The sequence below is a fragment of the Aphelocoma coerulescens genome, chromosome 2, assembly GCF_041296385.1.
Source record: "Aphelocoma coerulescens isolate FSJ_1873_10779 chromosome 2, UR_Acoe_1.0, whole genome shotgun sequence".
NCBI classification, from domain to species: Eukaryota; Metazoa; Chordata; class Aves; order Passeriformes; family Corvidae; genus Aphelocoma; species Aphelocoma coerulescens.
The window spans coordinates 17,000,137-17,022,141 of record NC_091015.1 but is presented as its reverse complement, the minus strand read 5'-3'; the positions used below and the strand labels follow the sequence as shown (position 1 = coordinate 17,022,141).

Sequence of the window (22,005 nt, the reverse complement as noted above, 5' to 3'; positions counted from 1 at the left end):
CCAAGAACAGTCCAATTTATCAGTGAAATATGAGATTAAATCATTATCAGCTTTCACAACTTCACTGAGATGTAATAAAATATTATCCATCATCCAGAATAGAACACTTGAAATCATTCTATTTAATATATTTTTAATAATAGAAGTGGAAACTAAACAATTTATCTGCAGGGACTTGTTCTTGGACTTGGTGAAAGTGAGGAAACATGGTATTCAGTATGGCTTATTCAAGTTATGATTTTGAAGCTATAAATCAAAACAAAGAATGAGGATGAATAATTCTTTCTGGAATAGCACTCTTAAATTATTGAACTAAGTATGACAGCTCCTGAATGCATATTTGTTAAGTATGTGGTGACTTACTAGATGATGTAGAAGACTAGATGATGTGCAACTGGTTTGATTTTCGGAAGAAAACAAAAGCACAAGGGAATTTCTCTAGCACTTTTTCTCTGGTAGCCAAATAGCACCTGCAGGATCATGTTTCCTTAGCCCTTTAACATTTCTCATTGTACCGGTCTCTGCAGACAAATAAGCAATGGATACTGGGAAGTCAATGAATTTCAGCTTCATTCTGTCAATGTATAGGGAGTTAATGAAGCCTGGGAGGCTGCCTGAAGCACCAGGTTGGAATGTTACTTCTTAGAGTGTTCTACTTCATGTGAAACATCTGTACAGCAAGGTGGACCTTTGCTTAGGCATGTATTTGGAGATTCAAGATATCAGAGTTCTCTGCTTGGCTCTGGCACAGTCTAAATATGTGAAGCTGCTCTTTGAGTTCCTGTGTCAGAAGTGCTCCCCTTCGAAAGGGAGGAATTCAATCTTTCTTTCTTCAGCACTGCACATCTCCTACTGCCTGGGTCAGAAGCTCCTGTGTTTTCTTGTAATGTGAGACATAGCAGGCTCTAGATTTTGTTGGAAAATTACATATTCTGTAGAAGATAGCCTATATGTAGACAGGCTTCAATATGGTTTGGATGCCTCAGTTTTTATGAAGGCAACCATTGATACCTTTTTACTTTTTTTCCTCTTAAAAGAAAAATCAGAGACTTAGTATCCAGTAAGACCTTAAACAAATAGTTAGCCTCAATTTTAAAACCTAAAGTTTAAATACAGTTTCAAAATTTCTCTGTTATTATTGAAACCCTCAAAGCAAGGGTTTGGGATTATGAATCCTAATCCCTTTATCATCCCAAATTTAGTTATTGTTTTGTGTAATCCCAAATATGAGCAAATTACAAAGCATTTATATATGAAGTGATTAAAAAAACCAACAGAATGACTGTATCTGAGCACTACTTTAAAGGCAAAGAAAAAGAAAGTTAAAAAAAAAGTTGTAACTAATTTGTGTTCATTTTTGGGAGAAGAAATGGCTTTGCCTGAAAGTGGTGAAGTTCCCAAGGCATGGATAAAGACTAGGTATAAGGTAACGAAGAAGTAATGCCTTAGGAAAAGACTGCAGTCAGTGTCCTGACTGAGGTGAGTCTACGTGAATCCCATGGGACAGAAGAAAGAAGCAAATTCTGAATCTGGAATGGAAAACTGAGGATTTACTTATTACAGATGTATGTCTCTGGATTTTGATCTTTACTTTGACCTTAACCTGGAATAGTGTTAAGGAAGATTCATTGTATCAGGTAAAATTGGGTCATTTCATTCCCACAGTATTTGAAATCAAGAAGCTGGGCCAGTACAGGTTGCAGTACCAAGTACACAACAGATGGCTGCAGGTTTCCTGGTGAATTGTATCTGTCACGGACCAGGGTGTTGGTGTTATCTGGTCAGTCAGTGATGGATACAATTCAGTCACTGTAAAAGGTGTTTCCTTTACAGTATGTAAACCAGTTGTTAAAGGATGTACGTTGGTAAGCGTGTTTCCCATGACTGAGAGTACTTGACTTTCAGAAGACCATAGCATTGTGAAGAGATCTGTCACTTTGATCCGCTTGGCCTTTTGAGATCTACGTCATAATTCAAATGCTAAGAGTGGCTTGTAAAAATGATTGTTTGCTGTAAGAGTTTGAATGAACCTAATGCTACTATTTAGGATATGTTGTGTTGGTTTCTTTCCACTTCTTGCCTGATTCTTGGCAATGGACCTAAATTCTTTGGGATTTTATGAACTTGACTCTCATTCCCCCATCCCCCCAAAGATCCTGGAGTGACAATATATATTCATTGAAGTGCATGGGAAAGCTTCCACTAGCTTCACTCAAACTTGAATTTGGTTCAAATTATCATTTGAATTTCCCTTCATTTGATATTGTGTTGACTGCACAATCTCAAATGAAGGTATGTGCAGTCAACACAGTATCAAATGAAGGGAAATTCAAGTGCAGCAGTTCTTGTTCATTATGCTATCTGTGCAGTCACACTATATGCAAAAACACATTTCTAGTGTTTGAGGCTGGAATGTGTATTTCTCTTCCCATTTGTAGGAAGCAAATTGCTATCAACCATTTGTTGAGTGAACACTGAGATCTCTTTTTCCTAGGAGCCATCATTTGAGATGCTTCCGTTGACTGGAAAAACAATAATATTTGATAGCTTTCCTGATCCTTCAGATACCTGGGAAATAATTGAGACTATTGGCAAAGGAACCTATGGAAAAGTTTTCAAAGTGTTAAATAAGAAAAATGGCAGCAAAGCAGCAGTCAAAATTTTGGATCCTGTTCACGTAAGTTACTTAAATTACTTGGTTAATTGTGTGTTTATGTAGTCTTTTTCCTCTTAATCTTTGTAAATAGTTTGTATTGGAAGTGACAGTGAAATGAACTGCTTCAGCCTGCGACGTATCAGGCTAGCTATCAATACATTTTTCTTATCATAAGTGATCTTGGAAGTGGTTGCTTATGGTGAAAGTCAGAAATATACCTAAACTTTATTACTTTTACCTTGTTATCCCTTGTTTTTCTCTTGTTTTCAGAAGCAGAGATGATTATTTTTCTTTTCAGTACTAGGAATCCTAGCTTATTTTATTTTTACTGTTGTTTCCTTTCTTTTTTTTTTTTAAGTTTTTGACATACTAGCCCGTAAGGAAGTTACGTACTTCTAAGTACTTGAGCTATACCTTCAAGCATCTGAGTACATGCTTGTAGCTGAGTTACAAGCTATGAGTGATACTTCAAAAATAAAATAGCATACTTTATTATTACTGTTCATTCTGTGTTTTCAGAATGTGCCAAAATATGTAGATGTCACAGAGAGATCCATCTTTTGAAATGGAAAATGCAAAGGGATTAGCTCTATGCACAAAGCATTAGGCTACTGGGAGATGGAATTATGAAGTTGTAGAGTATGATTTCGTTCTTAATAACTGACATTGGTTGGATGGCAGATTAATACTCAAAGAGTAAGGAAGAACACTAGTCTGGTTTGTAAAGGCACACCCCACTGACTTCATTGGTGCTGCACGTGGCTTTGGGACTTTCCAAAACATGGAAAAGCAGCTCTTCCTGTTTCACTGGCCTTTGAGTTCATCTTCTGCACTCCCAGTATGGGTTTGTGAAGTGTGTGCTTCCATTGCATGACCTCTGGGCAGGAAGGGACGAGCATGTCATGCTGTGTGGACCCTACAGGTCTGGACCTGCACAGCCACACAGGGCTTTTCTACCCCTGCACATCACACAGTGTCAGATTATGATCCCATGACATGAAAGTCCATGGAACGTGTTGGTCAAAACATAGTGTCTTCCATTATCTTTGCTGTGTTTCTTTCTGATCTGCTTTTAATTTCAACTTGCTTTCAAAGCAACAAAAGGGTGCTCATCTCAATTCAGTACCACAACCTCTTCCAAAGTAAACATAACTTGCCGAGTGATAAGCATCTTGATGAGTTCAAATGCATTGGAAACTATTTTTGACTCTCTTGCTTTCTGTAAACAAGGTTCTTGTGCTTACAATGAATAGGCACGACTTCCTTCCCATTGGTGTTCATCTAAATGCCTGTTTGGCAGGAAATGCTTTTGCTTTCCTTTGTTTCACAAGTGTTCAGGAGTGATTCTTAAGTGGCAGCTGGCTATGGCAAGAATTCCTGAAGGAATCAGTGAAACTTTCAATGTTCTGTACACTTCGGAGGTCACAGAAAAAGATTAAATGATGATGATAGGAAGAGAAAAGAAATAATAAAGCTGATGCTAGAGGAAATAGATTAAATGGGGAAAAGGAATAGACTGTAAAGAAAATGGAAGAAATAGAAAGGATAAGGATGGAATATAAGAAATTGAAGACAGGCATATGTATAACTGATGAAGACAGGTTCCTTATTTTAATGAAAAAATGGCAGTAGGGCAGTCAACATCACACTTCCAACACTTGACTCTTAACTAAATGTTTTACCCTTTTTATTCTAAGAACACTATTCTTCTTTGGCCTCTCCTATTTACAGGTTGTCTGGAGCAGCTGCTGTACCTCCATATTACTGCTGAAATGACAATCCTGTATTGGAAATAGAGTGAAAGCAATAAACAAGGTCTTTTTATTTAAACTGAAAGTATTATTAATGGCTGCAGAGGGAGCCATTGCAATGAAGAAACAGATACTTTATGTATTTTCTTCTTTACATTTCACAGTTATTTTTCTTTGAAGATCATTTCAGAATTGTGCCACTTGAGACTGGAAACAAAGCAAAAGAAATGTGGTTTGGTTTAACTGCTATTTTGAAATTAAACTGGGAACCTACATTATCATGGGTGATATAAAACTGAAATAAGCATTTAGTGTTTAATCCTTTAGAGCACAGATTCTTTTTACTGAATAACAGCTCAGCTTTTTGAAACTGAAACAGGAAAGCAAAGGTGTTGAAACGAGAACATATGAAGATGGAACTGAGAAGGCTTAATCTTGTCCTCAGGACTATAAGTAAAAACCATTGTACTTTAGAACTCTTAGCCAAATTATGCTATATATAGGATAAAAATATTCAGTCTGCCATTTCTAATACAGTTCTTTTGTGAAGGTAATTATGCTAAATTCCACCAAATATTTCAAGGGTTTTTTTCCTTCATAAAATACTGAGAAAGATATATATATATTTTTTTTTGTAGGCACAGCATGAATATTCTATTCATTTAATTTCTCCTTATAATTGTAAAAATCTCATAAAATCTGAGTATCCCTCAGGAGACAGAAACCTCTCTTAGTTCACAGTAGAACAGTGGGCTAATTCTCTTCCAATTTCCCCAAGGCAGTCAGAACTATTGTATGCTTTGTTTTTAATTTTTTGGCTTTTGACTGCATTTTTTTTCCTTTCTTTTATTTTTGCCAGATGCATTTTCTGTCTTCATCCCTGCTTCCACTCTTTCTCTTTCCTTTCTCTGCCACGTTCAGTATTTTGGTTCTTTCTTCCTCCCTCGTATTTTTTCTTCTGTATTCTGTATTGTGCTTATAGGAAAATTACCTTAAAGTGAGTTCCTCCTTTTTTAGAAAAAGGAAAATTCCTGCTGTTTTTCAGTTGTTCTAATAACAAGATCTCTAAAATCCTTCCTTGTGAGAAGACTTATCCTGGTAATCTTAATATGAAAGTTTAATGGCCTGATTCATGAAGATACCAGTGACAGAGGAAGTTCTTGGAGACCAGTCAAGCTGGTCTCAAGACAAAAGGCTTGTGTGAGGAACTTGAATTGGATATTGGAGAGACCTGTATAAGAAACAAGTGAGCAAGGTCCTCTTGGGGCAGATGTTTTGAACAGAACGAGAAGGATCATCATTCACTGGGAATGCAAAGCATCCCTTTTCTCTGTCATGGTCACTTCTATTTGGCTGTGCTGAGACAGGTTTTTGGCACTGAGTAGATGCTTTTCACTGATAGGAAATCCATTCCTATGGATAGTGGAGCTCCTTCTAGAATGGATTTTTCACTTCTTTTTGTGTAGTTGTAAATAGGAAATTGTATTAAAAATGTTTTAAATCTGAAACAAGTATGTTAACTTTTTTTTGAGATCTAAGTGAGGGGGAAATGGCTGCAGGTATTTTGCCTTTATCTGTTGACAGGAGGAATTGAATATTTTGTCAGTGTGACTCAAATGCAGTGTAATCATCATCCCTCAATAAGCAATTCCAGTGCACAGGTGGGAAGGGTTTACTGGGTCATCCAATGCCTGCTAAAGCCTGCCAATGCCTGTGTCCATGTTTGGTCTGAAGGGATTTGTACAGCTCCCAGTGCATGTGTTAGCAAAACTGGCCCTCATACCTCACCTCCAAATGAGTTTCCCTCACTGTCTAAGAAAGCCAAGGTTTGTAACGAGAGTCTGAAAAAAAGCCATGATTATTATAGTTCAGTAGCAGAACCCAGAGAGATCATGGATGTCACCAGCTTCTATGACAGTAGAAAATGACAAAAATTCCCAGATAATTCTAGAAAGTGGGATGGCAAATGAATAAGATGTGGCTGCAGTCATACCTGTTCATGCACAGAGAGGTAGAGAGGTAGTTCCAGCTGCACCATTTCTAGCTGGGGTTTCCATTAAGACTAAAGCAGGAACGTGATTTCCCAAGGCACCTGCATATCTACCTACTTGTGGACTGCACTGGCTTTGCCTTGAAATCACAGAATGGTTAAGGCTGGAAGGGACTGATGGTGGTCATATGATCCAACCTCCCTGCTCAAGCAGGGTCTTTCTAGAATGTATGGCACAGGACATATCTGGAGAGTTCTTGAATCTTTCCAGAGAGGGACACTCCACAACCTCTCTGGGCAACCTGTTCCAGTGTTCTGTCACCCATGCAGTAAAGAATTTCTTCCTCATATTCAGGTGGAACCTACTGTGCATGGGTTTTTGCCCATCGCCTCTCATCCTATTGCTTGGCACCACTGAGAAGTGCCTGGATCCATATTCTTGACACCTTCCCTTCAGATGCTTCTGGATACTGTTGAGGTCCCCTCTCAGTTGTCTCTTCTGAAGGCCCAGCTCCCTCAGCCTTTCCTCGTAAGGGAAATGCTCCAATCCCTTAATCATCTTCATAGCTCTCCTCTGTACCTGCTTGAGGAACTCCATGCCTCGCTTGTGCTGAGGAGCCCAGAACTGGACACAGAGCTCCAGATGTGCCTCACCAGTGCTGAGTAGAGGGGCAGGATCACCTCCCTCAACCTGTTGGCAGTGCTTTTCCTGATGCATCCCAGGGTACCATTGGCCTTCTTGGATTCCAGGCCACACTGATGGCTCATGGACTGCTTTTTGTCCTCCAGGACCCTTGCTCCTTCCCCAGTGTCCTGAGGGCTGCTCTTTCATATCCCATGTGTTCATTAGTTGAAATTTATAAGGACAAAATAAAATTTTAAAAAATAACTGTTTTGTAGCTTTGTAGCTTTGTCGCTCTCTAAATGGCGTATTCATGTTCTATTTGTTTTTTCTTTGTATCATTTTAAACTACATTTGAATTGACAGAAAATACTTTGTGGTTTGTTTTTTTTAATGGCTATCATTATTTATTTATTAACTGCTATGTATTTATCATTTGTAACACTAGGATATTGATGAAGAAATTGAAGCTGAGTACAACATTTTGAAAGCTCTCTCTGATCATCCAAATGTAGTCAAATTCTACGGCATGTACTATAAGAAAGATGTGAAAAATGGAGACCAGCTTTGGCTAGTTCTTGAGGTAAATAATACAGAAAAATAGGAGGTTTATTCCAGTTGGTATTCCATTGATGGGTATAGACTCAATGAATGAGATGCAAGTCATTTGTTTAATGTTTTTTTTTTAGAGTGGTTGCATGCAAAATGATAAATGCTGTTGTTTAGTCTTTTTAGTGTTCTTATTAAATTGTCTGCTCTGAGTTCAGCATTCTTATCTTGATATTACACTGATAATCCTGTGCCTTCAGAATTAGGATATAAATTCTAATAAACTCATAGGATTTGCTACCTAAAATCTTTCTTTGGTGAAAGGCCTGCCATGAGAATCTTCTTGTAGTAGCAGTTCTTTAAATATGACTAACATATGACATAGCAGTTAAAGAACACAGTATGGTGATTTTTTTCCAAATGAAATTATAGAAATTATTTAACTGAATTCTTTTTTTTCTGTGGAAGGTAAATGCACAAATAGATAAATAAGCCAATAAGAGGAGCTACTGTCCAAATGCTGTGAAAGCAGGAGGATTTCCTCAAATTAAGTTCAGAGCAATGTGCGTTTGTCTTTAGTTTTGAGTAATCTGTGAGCAAAGAGCTTAATCATTACAGTTTTCATAGATTCACAAGCTATTCTGTAAAAACTTCCTCTTTTATCCAGAGGAGAATGAAGATTATCTCTGACAGGAATAGTGTGCTTTTCCTAAGAATCAGGGGTTTTGCTGTCATTTGATCAGGGTTTGATAAGATTGAGATTGAAACATTGGCTGTATTTTATGATTTTTCATCTAAGTAAATACAAATCTCCTACCAAATATCCTAATGATACAATGGTATCTAATCCTGGAAACAAGCCACCAGTAATGTATAAGTTCTAAAAAAATCTATTCCAAATTCTTATGTGTTCCATTGGAAGATGTTTCTAAGAATAGTTTGCATTGGAAATCATAACGAATTATTAGGTTAGACTGACATCAAAAGGTATCAGGTCTTTTTGAAGTGAGCATCTTGGAAAATCCAGCTTCCATTTTGTCTGCTGGGCATTTGAAACTCCCATCTGTGAAACTTCTGGCCTATACAGGATGGGTGCCAAACAGCCAGGCTGAAACAGACTGGGAGGAAACAGTCAAGTGTTTATATTTTAGCTTTTATATTTCTCATGAAGTGATGTTCTTTATGTGAAAAACAGGAGTCTACATGTGGAGTATGTTTTATATTTACTCTTTTCATGCCAAGCTATACACGTGCAAGTGTTAGTATGGAGTGTGTGGAACAGTATTGGATGCTTCCTGTCACTGCACGTGTAGATCCATGAATGCAATGGATTTCAGTTGGTATGTGTAGATATGCATAAGTAGGAAAATTAATTTCACTAATGACTTTGGTGAAGCTTTCCTGTTAATAATAGTGTATGTGCAAGAAAACTGTCATAAAACAGATTTCTCTGTTCAAGTGGCACCTTCTTTTCAGCTTGTGTGCAGCTTTACAGGGCCACTGCAGTTTGCTTTTCACAGCAGCTATCAAGGTGTCCTGCAGTTTACCAGAATGAATATCTTTTCATCATCTCCATTTTGTTCTCTTTGATCGGATCCATGGGCAGGACGATTTGGAGGGAAAGTCTCTCAAATTCCACTAGGAATGGGTTGTGATAGATGGCAAAACTCAGCATTTAATAATGCATTTAGAGCCACCACTGCTGTTTACCAACAAAGTTATTCACTGGAGTGTTTGAATCCATATATTTAGATGTTTGGGTTTGGGGTTTTTTTTCCTAGAGGAAAGAATCTTCAGCTTTTTAAGACGTGTCCCATGCAATGTATTTTTAAGAAAACCACCTATGAGAATGAAAATGAAACAAGAAAACATCTGTACAGAGTAACAGTACTCTTGACTTTCAGTTCTGAAATACCCTTCTCTCTGTAGGCTGCACTCAGATAAGCTGAACACCTGCTCCTCTTTGGATGTTGTTCTAATCACATTTATGATACAGAACGTTGCTGGAGGGAGGATTCCTGCCAGGTGCATTAAGCTTTGCCATGTGTGTCCAGAGACACAGGCAGAAGAAACTGTCCTACTGAGTCTGTTTTGGAAAGAAATCCCATACGTGGGATGAATCAGCAGTTTGATGTCAGCAGACAGCAGCATGATGACACAGCTGAGGTAGAGTGTGCTGTAGCCCATTTCTTTCTGCTCTGGATGTTAGTTGAGAACACAAAATATCTGAGATAGTTGGAGATCATTTGATGAAAGATGGAGCAGACAGGAATCATATCAGGCCCTAAAGGTGAGCATGTACATCAGGGACAGGTGGGGACAGCAAATGGCACAGGCCATTTGGTGCAAAGAACAACCTAGGCTAGAAAGAGTGAAGGCTGAAAAGCCACAAAAAGGTAAGTGGTAGTTATTACACAGCTTTTATTTGCTGCTGTAAACCAGAGGCTGGAATCATAATGCGACATATTTCTATAGTTCATTTCCTAGAGAGATCAGGTAGAACTTTAAGAAGCATCTTGGTCCATTTTCAAAAGATGCAAAGTTACACATGCCATATTTGAGATGAATTTGGGTTTGTGAGTCACATAAGTAAGCTAGTGTATTTTATGGTCCTCAATACATTTTTATAAGAAGTAGAGGGAACATGCATTATTTTTAAAGTAAAAAAAAACTTATTTAATGAGTTAAAACTTATCTTGGTAGGGGAAAAATTTTGGAAGGAATGACTTTCCACCCAAAAATACAGTTTTGTAATATCAAGGCATATTTTAGAAACCTCTTGTTCTGGACAGGTAGAGGGAATTGCCAAGAAGTGTTACAGAAATACATCCTTTTCACTCTGCTGAATGTCGAGAAGACTGACAAAATATTCTTTTTAGGTGGTTTTTTTTTTTCCCCAAAGTGTGTATGTGAACATTTCAAAAACATTTGCAATGTCCTGCTGAGTTAGACCAATGGTCCATGTGCCTCAACTTTCTGTGTGCTGCGGTGGCACTAGAAGATGCTATTTAGGAAGAGTCTGTTGTCCAGTTTTTGCAGTCCATTTCCCTCATACTTTCCAGCAACCGTGATTGCTGTATTACAGATGTCCCAGACTATTCCATTTAGTATCCATTGATGGACACACTAAACCTGATGATGATATAGGCATACTGTACAGTCTCCCCTTATGAGCATACAAGTTGAATTTTTGCATCACTATTATATGCTGATTTCTATTTCTATAATATTCCACATGGTAGAATATAATGTTTTCAACATTATGAAAATATTTCTAAATCATATTATATTTCAGTGTGAAGAAATTTAGACTCCTGCTCATTTGAGAAGGAGGAATATGTTACAGTTTCCAGTGGATTCCAGGCTCTATTTTCTGACCAGCTCTGTTGTTAAAAAGTACCTGCAGAGTAGTTGGTGCAATCTGTACAGATGCAGGTTGTGCACAGTCCAGACTGAGTGAATCTGATTCACCTTTGTTCTCATGGAGAACCTTTACTTGATGTAGTGTAATCTTCACCAGAGAACTCTTGTGGGAGTGTAGAGTAGCTTGTGCTTGGAATCTGCTTCTCTGAAGAGGTGTCATTTTAGCCTTTCCCTTTCCCTCAACCTTTTAACATGGGAAAAATAATTAAATAAATTGATAATTTGTATAATTCTGGATTTTTTCAGGCAAACTGGTATACTTTGAGTTTCATCTTCTGGATGTTTCTTGATGTTATTGAACATGCTAACCAGACACTGGTAACTCAAAAGAATTACAGAAATATTGTCATGATGGATTCAGTTGGCAGCTATGTTTGGTGATTTAAAATTTGCCTGAAGTGATTCAGATTTTTTACTTACCTTTGATCATTTAAAGTTAATATTAAGAGGAAAAAATTGAATGTACAAATATCTAAATTCTCTTTTTAAGTCCTTGGAATGCTTCTATTTGTGATTTTTTTTCAGAAAGAAGAAAAAAATCTTAAACCCAGTAAATAGAAGCTCTCAAAAGCTTGAATTAAACTAGAACACAGGAAACTAGTGCATCAGTTCACCTGCTACTCCTTCTGCAAACATAGACAAAGTAGAAACCCATGGTTAATCAGAGGAGGGACACTGTAACAATTGTAAAGGTAGCACCATACAGAAAAAAGGAATAAAATGCCGGTATATCAAACTGCCAGCCTGCTATACCAGGGTTATGTTGGTCCATTACTAATAGTTTATTTCCAGTGACTTGCCAAAATGCTTGTAACAGGGTAAGAGCTGAGAGAGAACCTGTCAACAGACTGTGCTGTGTTATGGGCACAGAGTAGCCCACCAGTGCAGTTCTTGCCCAGTTACCAATCACAAGGTCAGTTGCCTTTGTCTGGTGAGGTGTTTAAATATGATGAGAATGTAAGAAGCTGAGATCCCCTGATAAAAGTCCTTTCAGGTTTTGTGGAGATCCTTTAGAAGAGCTACCATTGTTGAATTTGCCTAGAGATGGAGAGCCCTGCACAATGTGTAGAGTATCAATTTTTCACCCCTTTCCCGTCCAAAAACTGACTTCCTAGCAGAGAGCTTTCATCAAAGGTTTAAACCAGATGGAACAAATGGCTTTGGGAAAGGAGAACTGAATGGATAACAGAAGTCAGTTGTGATCTCAATCAGCAGCAGGCATTTGTGTCAGCATTGTAGTACAGGAGAGTTATTAAGGAGGATTTGAAGGAGGATTTGAAGGAGGATGGTGCTATGATTTTCTGTTTTGCTTTAGCTGCTCTTTAAAAGCAGAAAGGAAAACATGTTACGCCAACAGATAGCCAGCAATGGATGCCAGCACTGTGAGCTGATCAAGGATAGATCTCTTGCTGCATAAGAAAGGGTATTAGAACTGCTGTGGGGTTTGACAGTAAAAGCATCCAGCTCATGTTTGATGTGACTGAGAAAGGGCAGCCAGCGTGAGGGTTCAAAGGAATAATGGCATGGTTGGAGATGGCTGGTTAGGGATAAGTACTCACTAAAGCCAAGAGAAGAAGGTGTTGCAGTAACTCCTAGGTAAAATTAAGAATGCTGAACAATACATGTACATTGCTGTATCTGTCCTGGAGTGAGTCTGCTGTGCTGTTGCACTGTTGTATCTGCTCTTTGGAGAGAGAAATTTAGCACATCGTATGCTTCCAGATGTTTGCAAATCTAACTGTGGTCATAAAGAGAGCCTTAGAGTTCATGGAATATTTATAAACTTTCCTCACAGTTTCATAAATGAACAGTGACAGCACAATTTACATGTGTCAGAGAAAAACAAGTATAATTAATGCCCAAGTTTTGTGCGGTTAATAGCCTTGGATCCTTCACTGACCTACTATATGTGAAAGATTTTCTGATCATGTTGCCTTTTAAACATTGCATGTAATTGCATTTCGTTGCATGAAACTCACTGAAGTGCATCCTTCTTATTTAAACAACAACAACCAAAAAAAATCATCTGCTTTGTTATATAATGTCCTATCTATGGAATATATTCATGTAAAGAAATAACAGTCTCAGCAAGTCCAGTTGCTGAGAGGATGGGAGGTTTTTTTTCCTGCTGCGGAGCTGAGGTTTTAATAGTTCAACTCTAGGTTGCTGTGTGGTTTCTACAAAAGAGAGCAACAACTGTCCAAAGATCCAGTTATTGGTATTTTTCGTAAAAACAAAAAAAAAAGACTAAAATATTTCACTGCTGTTTTGTACCTTAACTTGAATGAGGCTTCAGCTGTTTGAGAGCTGGAAGTCTGGGTGATGTACAATGTGAAGAAAGACAAGAAACTATTAAAAAAAAAAACAAAAACCCTGCTCCCCACCCTCCCCAAAAAACCCTAATGAACCAAAACAAACCCAAACCAACCGCAACAGATTCTTTGACTTTTACAATCATCTCAATTTTTGCAGTAGATGACAATATTTTACTCATTTACTTATTTACTCATTACATTTACTTTTACACTCATTTACTTTTGACTCATTAATTTTGCTTTTCTAAGCTATATAGGGAGACTGATAACTTCTATGTGCTAGGTAAACAGATCAATATTTTTTTTAAATCTGTTTGTCTAGGTAATCTTCCTTGACCAGGCTTGTGATGCTTTTACTTCATTCCCATATCCCAGTCTAAAAGGGCAAGGAGTCCTGTACCATGTATGGAGCAGGGGATGGATATGGTTCTGGCAGGGAGAGTGTGCTGTCACTCCCACATGGCCAACACAACAAGCCTCTTCACAAGCCACTGCTCCTTTTCCAGGCACAGGCTACCTCTTCAGGGGGCTGTTTATGCCCAAGCAGGCTGGGCACAAAAAAGTGAAGCTCGGAGCAGGATCAGTAGTTCTGCCCTTCTCTCTTGCTGAGATTTCCAGCGCTGTGGAAGAGTCCTGGTGGCTGGCAGCAAAGCATTTTCTCTCCATTAGCTTGATATTTTTCCTTTCTCAGCTAATGGTGGTGTCACTCTTCATGGCACCTCTCTGTGCATGGAGGAGGGAGAGAGGAGTGGCTGTCAGTGTTTTAAAGCAGCTAATTCTTGTTCTAGATGTGCAAACATGTTTGGCTGAAAATATCTGCAGCTTCAGTTTCTGTGGCCTGCAAGGAAAGCACAGAGCTTGGGAAGTCACTGGTCATGCAAAAGTTCAGCAGACAAATTCATGTTATTGAAGCTGCTGGGACTTCAGTTGTTGAAAGCCATTTGACTGAAGATTTTGTCCTTAAAAAATAATACAATTGTAATGAATCAAGAAGCATTTGGGCAACACTCTCGAACACGTGGTGTTAGTCTTGGGGTTGTCCTGTGCAGGGCCAGGAGTTGGTCTTAGTGATCCTTGTGGGTCCCTCCCAACTCAGAATATTCTATGGTTCTATAAGGAATGGGTAGAAGTATGGAAACTGGAGTTGTTTTTATTGCTGTGACAGTTGGGTGGGAAAATCCAAATTCAGTCATGACTCTTTCTGTGAGGCCTCTCTGAGTAATGAGCACTGGCTGGAGTGAGCCCCACTGGAATTTTTGGGAGTGCCTTGAAGCAAGACCCAACAGTCTCATTTTGGCTTTCAAAAAGATGAGCTAAACTAGAGACATCACTCTATCAGTTACTTCTCTTTTGCATGAAGTAGAGGACCTTGTGACGTGGACAGTTTAATAATTTCTTTAGGATTTTCCTTTGGCATGCTTACAGTATGCTTTTGTTAGATACAGGAGTTACTATATGCAGATATGTTTCCATCTAAGGGAATAAAGGCAAGTTTATGGAGTTTAAAAAAAGCTTTGAATGGAAGTTGTTCTGTTTAATGGAATATATAATAACAGTTATAATAAGAAAGCAGATATACAGCTTTTTTTGCTATGTGGTATTTGCTGTAAAACAGTAATGTTTCAGGAAATTAGCATAGTGGAAAATAACAAGTCCATTTATGTTTTATAAAAGGCTGGGTGAGGGGAAGGAAGCTGTCATTTGCTTAAATATTATTAGCTATTTTCAAATGGCATATATAGAAGAAAAATTAAACAATTGAAAATTGCTTTTTCCTATTTCTTAACACAGGTCATTTTTCAGTAATGTCTTTTGTTATAATTGCTCTATTCAGACCAACACTGAATGTTTTGATCCATTGCATGCCTGAATTGGGCTTGATTTCATCATTTCTAATGTGTCCCTCTTTGCTTCCCAATTATAGCAATTTTTCACTCTTGAATCATATCCTATTTTCTCAAGACCAAAGGTGTGTGGCTGCAACTATTATTTGATGCTTCAAACTTTTACTAAACACTCATAATTTCTCTGCATAATGAATATTTCATATTACATTGGGGTTTGCACAGTTTGCATCTTTTAAACAACTGGTTATGGCTCGCCTTGCTGGCGAATACTCACATGCAAAAACCCGGTTCTCAGTAGCTTAACAATTCTTGCCATCATGCAGTAAAGCAGAAGCCCAGAAAAAATAGTTTTACCAAACCACTGTGTAATTTAATGGCATACGAATAATACACCTCTCACATTCTAATATTTAACATCACTTTGCTTTCTGTACATTTAATTTTTGATCACAGTTTTACCAACTGTGAGGTAATTGAAAAGCAAAATAAAGCAAAACACCAAAACCCACCTTCGTGTAGGTTTTTTTTAGATCCCAGATAACCAGACCTCCTTTATCTGTAACGGGGAATAGCATCAGTCATTATAAGAATTCTTGTGCTAAGACCTTTTTGCTCTTTGCTGGAGGGTTTGCTCTCTGACACCTGACAGTTAAGTGCTTAAATTCAAGTGTGATAGGCAAATACAGTTTTGCTGGTTTTGTGCTCAGTTTACGTGTTGGGCTTCATTATAAAGGAAGTGACTGAAGTCACTCCAGTGGTAGGGAGAGGGATCTACTCCTCATTCTTTTTTGGGCAGAGGGGGCTGAAAGCTTCAAACTATAGGAGAAGAGTACTCAAGGAACAAGGAGCCAGGAGGTACAGAAACAAGAGAGTCATGTGTCAGTGGTGATGAAAAGTTCCCTGGGCTCCAGAAATAATGTCAGCATTTGTTGCAATTCAGAAAGCTGCTGACGTTGCCAAAATCAAATCCAGGAAGCAGGGAACTGCCTTGCACACACACAGGGAACAGGGAGAGATTGGTTTACAAAGCCTTTTAATTTCAATTCTGTCTGCTCTAGTCTCTCAGAGTTAATCATTCCAGTAGTTCATTAAAATAAGAAAAAAAGGAGAAGAAAAAAATGGCTTTTGAGTTTAGCATCATTTTGTTCTTACAAAATTATCTTTAAGAAAGTCCTTCAGAATGTTCTTGCTTAGTAGGGTCCTGTGACAGTTACAGAGTCCTGCAGCTCCTTTCATGTCCTGCACACTCCCAGGAGGACACCAATTGCCTTGAGGATGAGTGGGTTTCAGCTTCACTCCTTTTGTAAAAGCAGCCTTCCGACAAGCCCCATTGTTTGGATCTGTGCTTCCCCGGCCGTGCTTTCAAACTCAATAGGGAAGATTTATATTGCAGTAATTTAAATTACAGTGAATTAGACTAAATTACTGTCTTCATGTAGAAATACACAAATGAAATGGATTATGAGCAGTGTGGACATGGCAGTACTTGGACCTACTGTCTGAACCCTGAATCATATAGAAATGATGCTACAAAAAAGGAAGGTGCTAGGAAATGTTTCTTAACTGGTGAAGAGTGAACAAAAGTAATGCAGTTCTGAGCAGGCAATAAAACCTGTGAAGTGCTTGCTGTTACCACAGGCTGCCCTCTTTGCTTAGGAGAGTCTGTTTTCTAGAGCCTCAGCTAAGGTTTGCAGCAGTCAATAGAAATACTTCTGTCATTATGGATGCCAAGTTAATCACTCTTTTTCTCCCTAGCGAAGGGAATGGTTTTGTCCTCTAAATGTTGTTTTTGCCACTGCTCTTTGTGTATGATAAAATGATGAATTGCACTAAGTTTGCTCTATCAAAATATTCTGTCTTGGTAAGCTCCCTCTTGTATTTGCTCAGGAAGTCCTGGCTCTTTACTGACCAGTGCCTCTAAGTTTTGTGGTTAGGTTAGCTCAGATTTTGCAAAATAACCCTTACGTTTATTTGATTATTAAAAAATTACAGCTGTGCTATGATGTTGCCAGGCCATGAAAGCTATAGTTGAAGCTCCTTTAGAATTTCTGTTTTAAATATGTTTTGACCCCAGTTGCTTTGCAGAGCGCGTTTGTAATCATAGCTTGGTACCACTTCAGCTGTATAATCTTTTGAGAGGATATGGACAGGTGATACATTGATTTCTTCATTAGCACCTTGATGGGGATGTAAACGTATTATAAAGAATGTGAATTATGGGATGTAAGTTTGTGTCAGGATGAGCTAGAAGGAGAATTGAGCTGGGGTCTGTCCTGTAAACCTTTTTCACAGCAGTGTCACCTCACCTACTTGCTTTTTTTCGTGATATTACAAATGTTTTAGAACAGAAAAATCCTTCCTTTGGGGATTAGGGTTTTTTTCCTGTTTATGTGAAACCTGCTTGGCTTCATTCCATTATGCTGAGTTTGAACAAAGACATTTAGGCAATAATTGCATCATTGAGGCTTTTCCATTTTAGCCATGATGTGAAAATATCTATGGTCTGACTGAGAAATATAAGAGTTTGTGAAGGCCAGCATTGCATAAGATGAAACAGGCAAACTGTTCCTCTGGCTGGCTGTCTTGTCAGTGCATGTGCGTGGCAAAGAAAATGAGAAGTTAAAAGCCAAACTGAAAGGAAAGAAATCAGAAGCAACACACAAACACCCGTGAGGCTGTGACTAACACAGCCCTGGAGGTGCTAGATGATATAAGAGAGCAAAATTGTAAATACCACATGGTTTTTGATCACTGAAGCAAAATAACTCAGGAAAGATGCCTGTTTCAGTGATAAGTTTAGTTCACACTAAATTGAAAGCAATCAAATTTATCTAAAAGCATAGAGAAACCATTGCTGTGGTTTCTTTTGGGTTGGGTTATGGGTTTGGGTTGTCTTGTCCAGTCGTTAGGAAAAATAGGAGCTACAGTGCATATCTTTCTTCCATTTGAGATGAAATTAAAACTGTGCTGCACAGACAGGAGCTGTGTACTGAACCACCTGGCCCATTCAGAAAACAGATTTAGTTCCCTGTAAGTTTTCACAAGAACCTTCAAGTATGGGTGGTATGTGTTAGGTGCTGTCAGTGGAATGTGCTCTTTGGCAGTAATAATTATGAAAATGTGTCACACTGTAGGCAGAGAATAGGAGTTATCTGGTCACAGGTGACCCTGTGAGATGGACAGTCCATGGAGTTCTTTCTTGGAGACAGAAGGCAAAGAGAGTGACTCTGGAAATGGCTTTATCAGGTCAGTTCTGTTTGAATAGACCAGATCTCTGTTGAAAAGCTGAAGATAGAAGGAAATTTGAGTGAAAAAGGCCCCAAAGTAGTTGCTTTCACTCACCTAAGAAAAGAAAGGATGGTAAAGATGGCAGCAGGGTAAAGATAATGGGCTTAGGGAGAGTATGGTTTAGCTGGCTTTGGGAACTGGTAGGTACCTGCACTTAGGAAAAATAATGTAAAAATGTAGGAAAGTGTCAGGGTAGCTGGCAGTTCTTTAAAGACATTAAAAGCACAATAGCAAATTAGCTGTTGCAGAGAAAAATAGAAGCACAGTAAGAGACTAATGATAATGCATTAGGGTCTGCTTCTTCTAATATTTCAGAATGCCTTCAAATAGGAGAAACAAAAATGCTCAGCTAAAGCATTTAGAGACAAGTTCAGAGGGTCTAATGTGGAGAGTGATAAAGACAAGGTTACTAGAGAAATGAGATACTGGAATATTTAGTATATGTCTTTACAAAGTGAGGAAAAATAATGTCCTAGGAAAATACAGACCAATCTGCTTAACTTTGATACCCATAACAGATCCAGAACAAATTAATAGAAACCACTGTAGAACATGCAGAGCCCAGTAACGTGATAAGTGATCAACTTGGACTGGGCCAGAACAAATTGTATTACTGCAGTGTAATCTTTTAACAGGCTAACTGGTGTAACATGGAGAAAGCAATAGATGAATGTCTTTTGTAAGGATTTTATATGCTCCCCTGTGACATGCTTGTGAGGAAAATGTGGAAATACAGACATTTCACAAAAACAAAAAAGCAAATAACCTCTTTTTCACAAAACTGGACTTCCGGGCTGGGCGAATCTCAAGCAGGCATCTGGTTTTGGTCTGTTTCTATTCATTAATAACTTGAGTGATAAAAAAAGTCCTCATAAAAATTTGAAGTGGATACCTAGTTTAATTAAAGTCAGATTGGGGAATAGCATCAGATTCACAGTTGTGACTAGGAGAGGAATTTTTTTGAATCACAGAAAAGAGATTCATTCAAAGTACTGCTGTCCATAGGAATAAAAAAATGGGACATACCTGACCAGGCTGTTATTCTGCAGAAAGGGATTCTCTGTAAAGTGGAGATGATTGTGTTCTGTTCAGCTTTTCTCAGCTAAGACAAGACTTCCAAAGGAATTCTGTATGCACTTCGGGGCAAAATGTGAGACAAATATCAGTGGCAAATTGAAGGCAGTCTGAGTGGAGAAAATGTGGAGAATTTCAAAAGGTTACAACTAACCTTGTACAGCCTAAAAAAAGAGGGGGAAAAAAAAAGACATATCATGATAGTAGTCTGGCAGGGATGGAAATAGAAAATAATGGTAATTTATTATAATATACTGCTGAAAGGAAGGGCAAAATTAATACAGTTTTGTTGGAAGCAAAAAGGATTCAGGTTGGATAGCAGGAAAAATGCTCTATCAGGCTAGAGAAACACAGAAACAGGCTACTTAGAAAGACTGGAATCTTCCTCAAGAGATTTTTAGGAGCAAGTTAGACATATATCTATCATATCTGAAAGTACCAGGTCTCTACACAGTGCATATGGGGTGGACTGAGTGATTTCTTGAGGTCCCTTTTACTCCTCTGCTTCTGTAATTTTATGATGACAAAACAGCAACAACTGAAAGTCTTCTATTCTTACAGCTGTCAGTCTTGAAAGGAAGGCACAGTCAGCTCAGAGACTGGCAGTGCTGCTTAGGAGAACAGGTCAGATTATTTATCTATTCTAAGAACAGGGAGAAAATAGAGATTAGTGCCTGTGATGCTTTTTAGCATTCTTGTGTGAGATAACATTAAAGCAAGGTTGGACTTTTTCATAACTATAATTCATGCATGACATAAATTGTGCATATGTGATGTGCTGCCCAGTTATTTATGTCTGTAAAGACAGGGAAGGAAGTAATTGTAGTTGTCCCACTGTTTGCATCCAAGCTGCTGAAGTAAGATGAAAGCACCTTGACAACTGCTTGATGCAAGCAAACATTACCTGACAGCTTAGTACAGATGCATAAGTCAGGAGCAGTTAGATGATTAAAGGCTGTAATGGCCCTCACAAAAGTGCAAGTGATAGTTTTCTTCAAAAGGGAGATGATACTGAATCTTTATTCAACAGGCATCAGAATCGAGAAGAGCTGAAGAGGAGAAATGTATAACTGGGTCAGAGTGACTAAGACCTAAAAAGAACATCTGCATGACTGTGATGTGATGGCAATTTTAAGTGACATTTCATGTGTTAGGATCATGCTTTTTTATATTTTTTTTCTGCAGATAGCTTAGCATACTAATAGCTCAATTACAGTAGCACATGGTTCTGGCAGATGGGTGGGTGGAGAACTGCATGTCATCCCAGTATGAGTCTTTGCCTTTTTGAGCGCCAGAAAATCATAAGGGAGGAGCCCTTTTCTACCACTGCAGAAGGTTCCTAAGCACCTCTTTTGATACAGCTATGCATGGCCATCAGAGCTACAGCTCTTTAAGGCAGATTTTTATATGAGTCAAGCCTTCTATTAAATCATTCTTTCGATTGGCTTAGGTACGCAAGATTTCTTTTGTTCTTTCCCACTCTTTCTGCTGTCTGAATATCCAGACTATGAACTGAATTCAAAATTCATTAAATTCATATATTCTGAATCATATAAAAGTACAGCATGGAGGGAACCTTTGGAAGTTATTTGGTCCAGCGCCTTGCTCAAAGACTATTAACTGAAATGTTACAGATTTGTCTTCTCAATTCAAATTTGAATATTTCCAAGGATGGATATATCACAGACTCACTGTGTAATCTCTCCCAGTGCTTAACTGAGTGGGAAAATTTTTTGTTTATGTCCGGTAGGAATCTCCTGACTTGCAGTGGAGGATTGTTGCCTCTCATCCTTTGCTGTGTGACACTAGGAAGATTCTGTCTCTATCTTCTCCACCCGGTTGTAGGTAGCCTCAAGGGTTCAATTTACCTTCCTTTTAGTTGCTTGTCTTTGTAGATAATATTTGCATTCTATCAATGCAGGCACTGAAAAAACTGCCAGTAAGGAAAATACCTCTAAATCACAAGGGAACAATAGGAAAAGTGACTAATACTAATTTGATGTAAATTGTTCATGTACAAAGTTCTGACATTTCTAAATTACTTCCCTGTGGGGTGATCATGAATATCTTCCCTTCCTGTGTCTCATAGACTGGACATTCCAAGAGTCTGTCCCTTTAAGCTGACTCTATTCAAAGCTGAATGGGGGCTTCCATCTGATATAAACCACAAGAAATGCTTCTGTGTATGTAAGAGAGAATGGGTGTGAATGTGTGGGAGAGAGAAACAGAGTTATGACCCTCTCCTCCCACAAAAGGCCATGTCTCATGACAGGTGAAAGGCCATTTCATTTGGTGAGTTGCTTTGACCTTCAGGGTAGGGAGCAGCCCTGTGGCAGAGCTCAGACAGACACATAGCTTCTGCTGCATGACTGTGTCCCGAGTTCTCTGTGCATTTGTTGTTCTCTGCTTACAGTGCCTGTCGTCAAGGTGTTCTGAGGAGATTTTACCAAATGCTGTAGAGCAAATGACAGAGACTGATCAGCTATTTGG

The 22,005-nt window shown here is 38.4% G+C and overlaps 1 protein-coding gene across 1 annotated transcript in view; it reads left to right on the top strand.

Annotated features, from left to right (window-relative positions):
• Positions 1–22,005, top strand: part of MYO3A (myosin IIIA) — a 116,370-nt gene that overhangs the window by 5,601 nt on the left and 88,764 nt on the right. Inside the window, exons 2-3 of the mRNA XM_069005741.1 lie at positions 2,495–2,677; positions 7,468–7,602. Of these exons, the coding sequence (XP_068861842.1) occupies positions 2,510–2,677; positions 7,468–7,602 (303 nt within the window). The 5' untranslated portion in view covers positions 2,495–2,509. The remainder of the gene's footprint in view (positions 1–2,494; positions 2,678–7,467; positions 7,603–22,005) is intronic.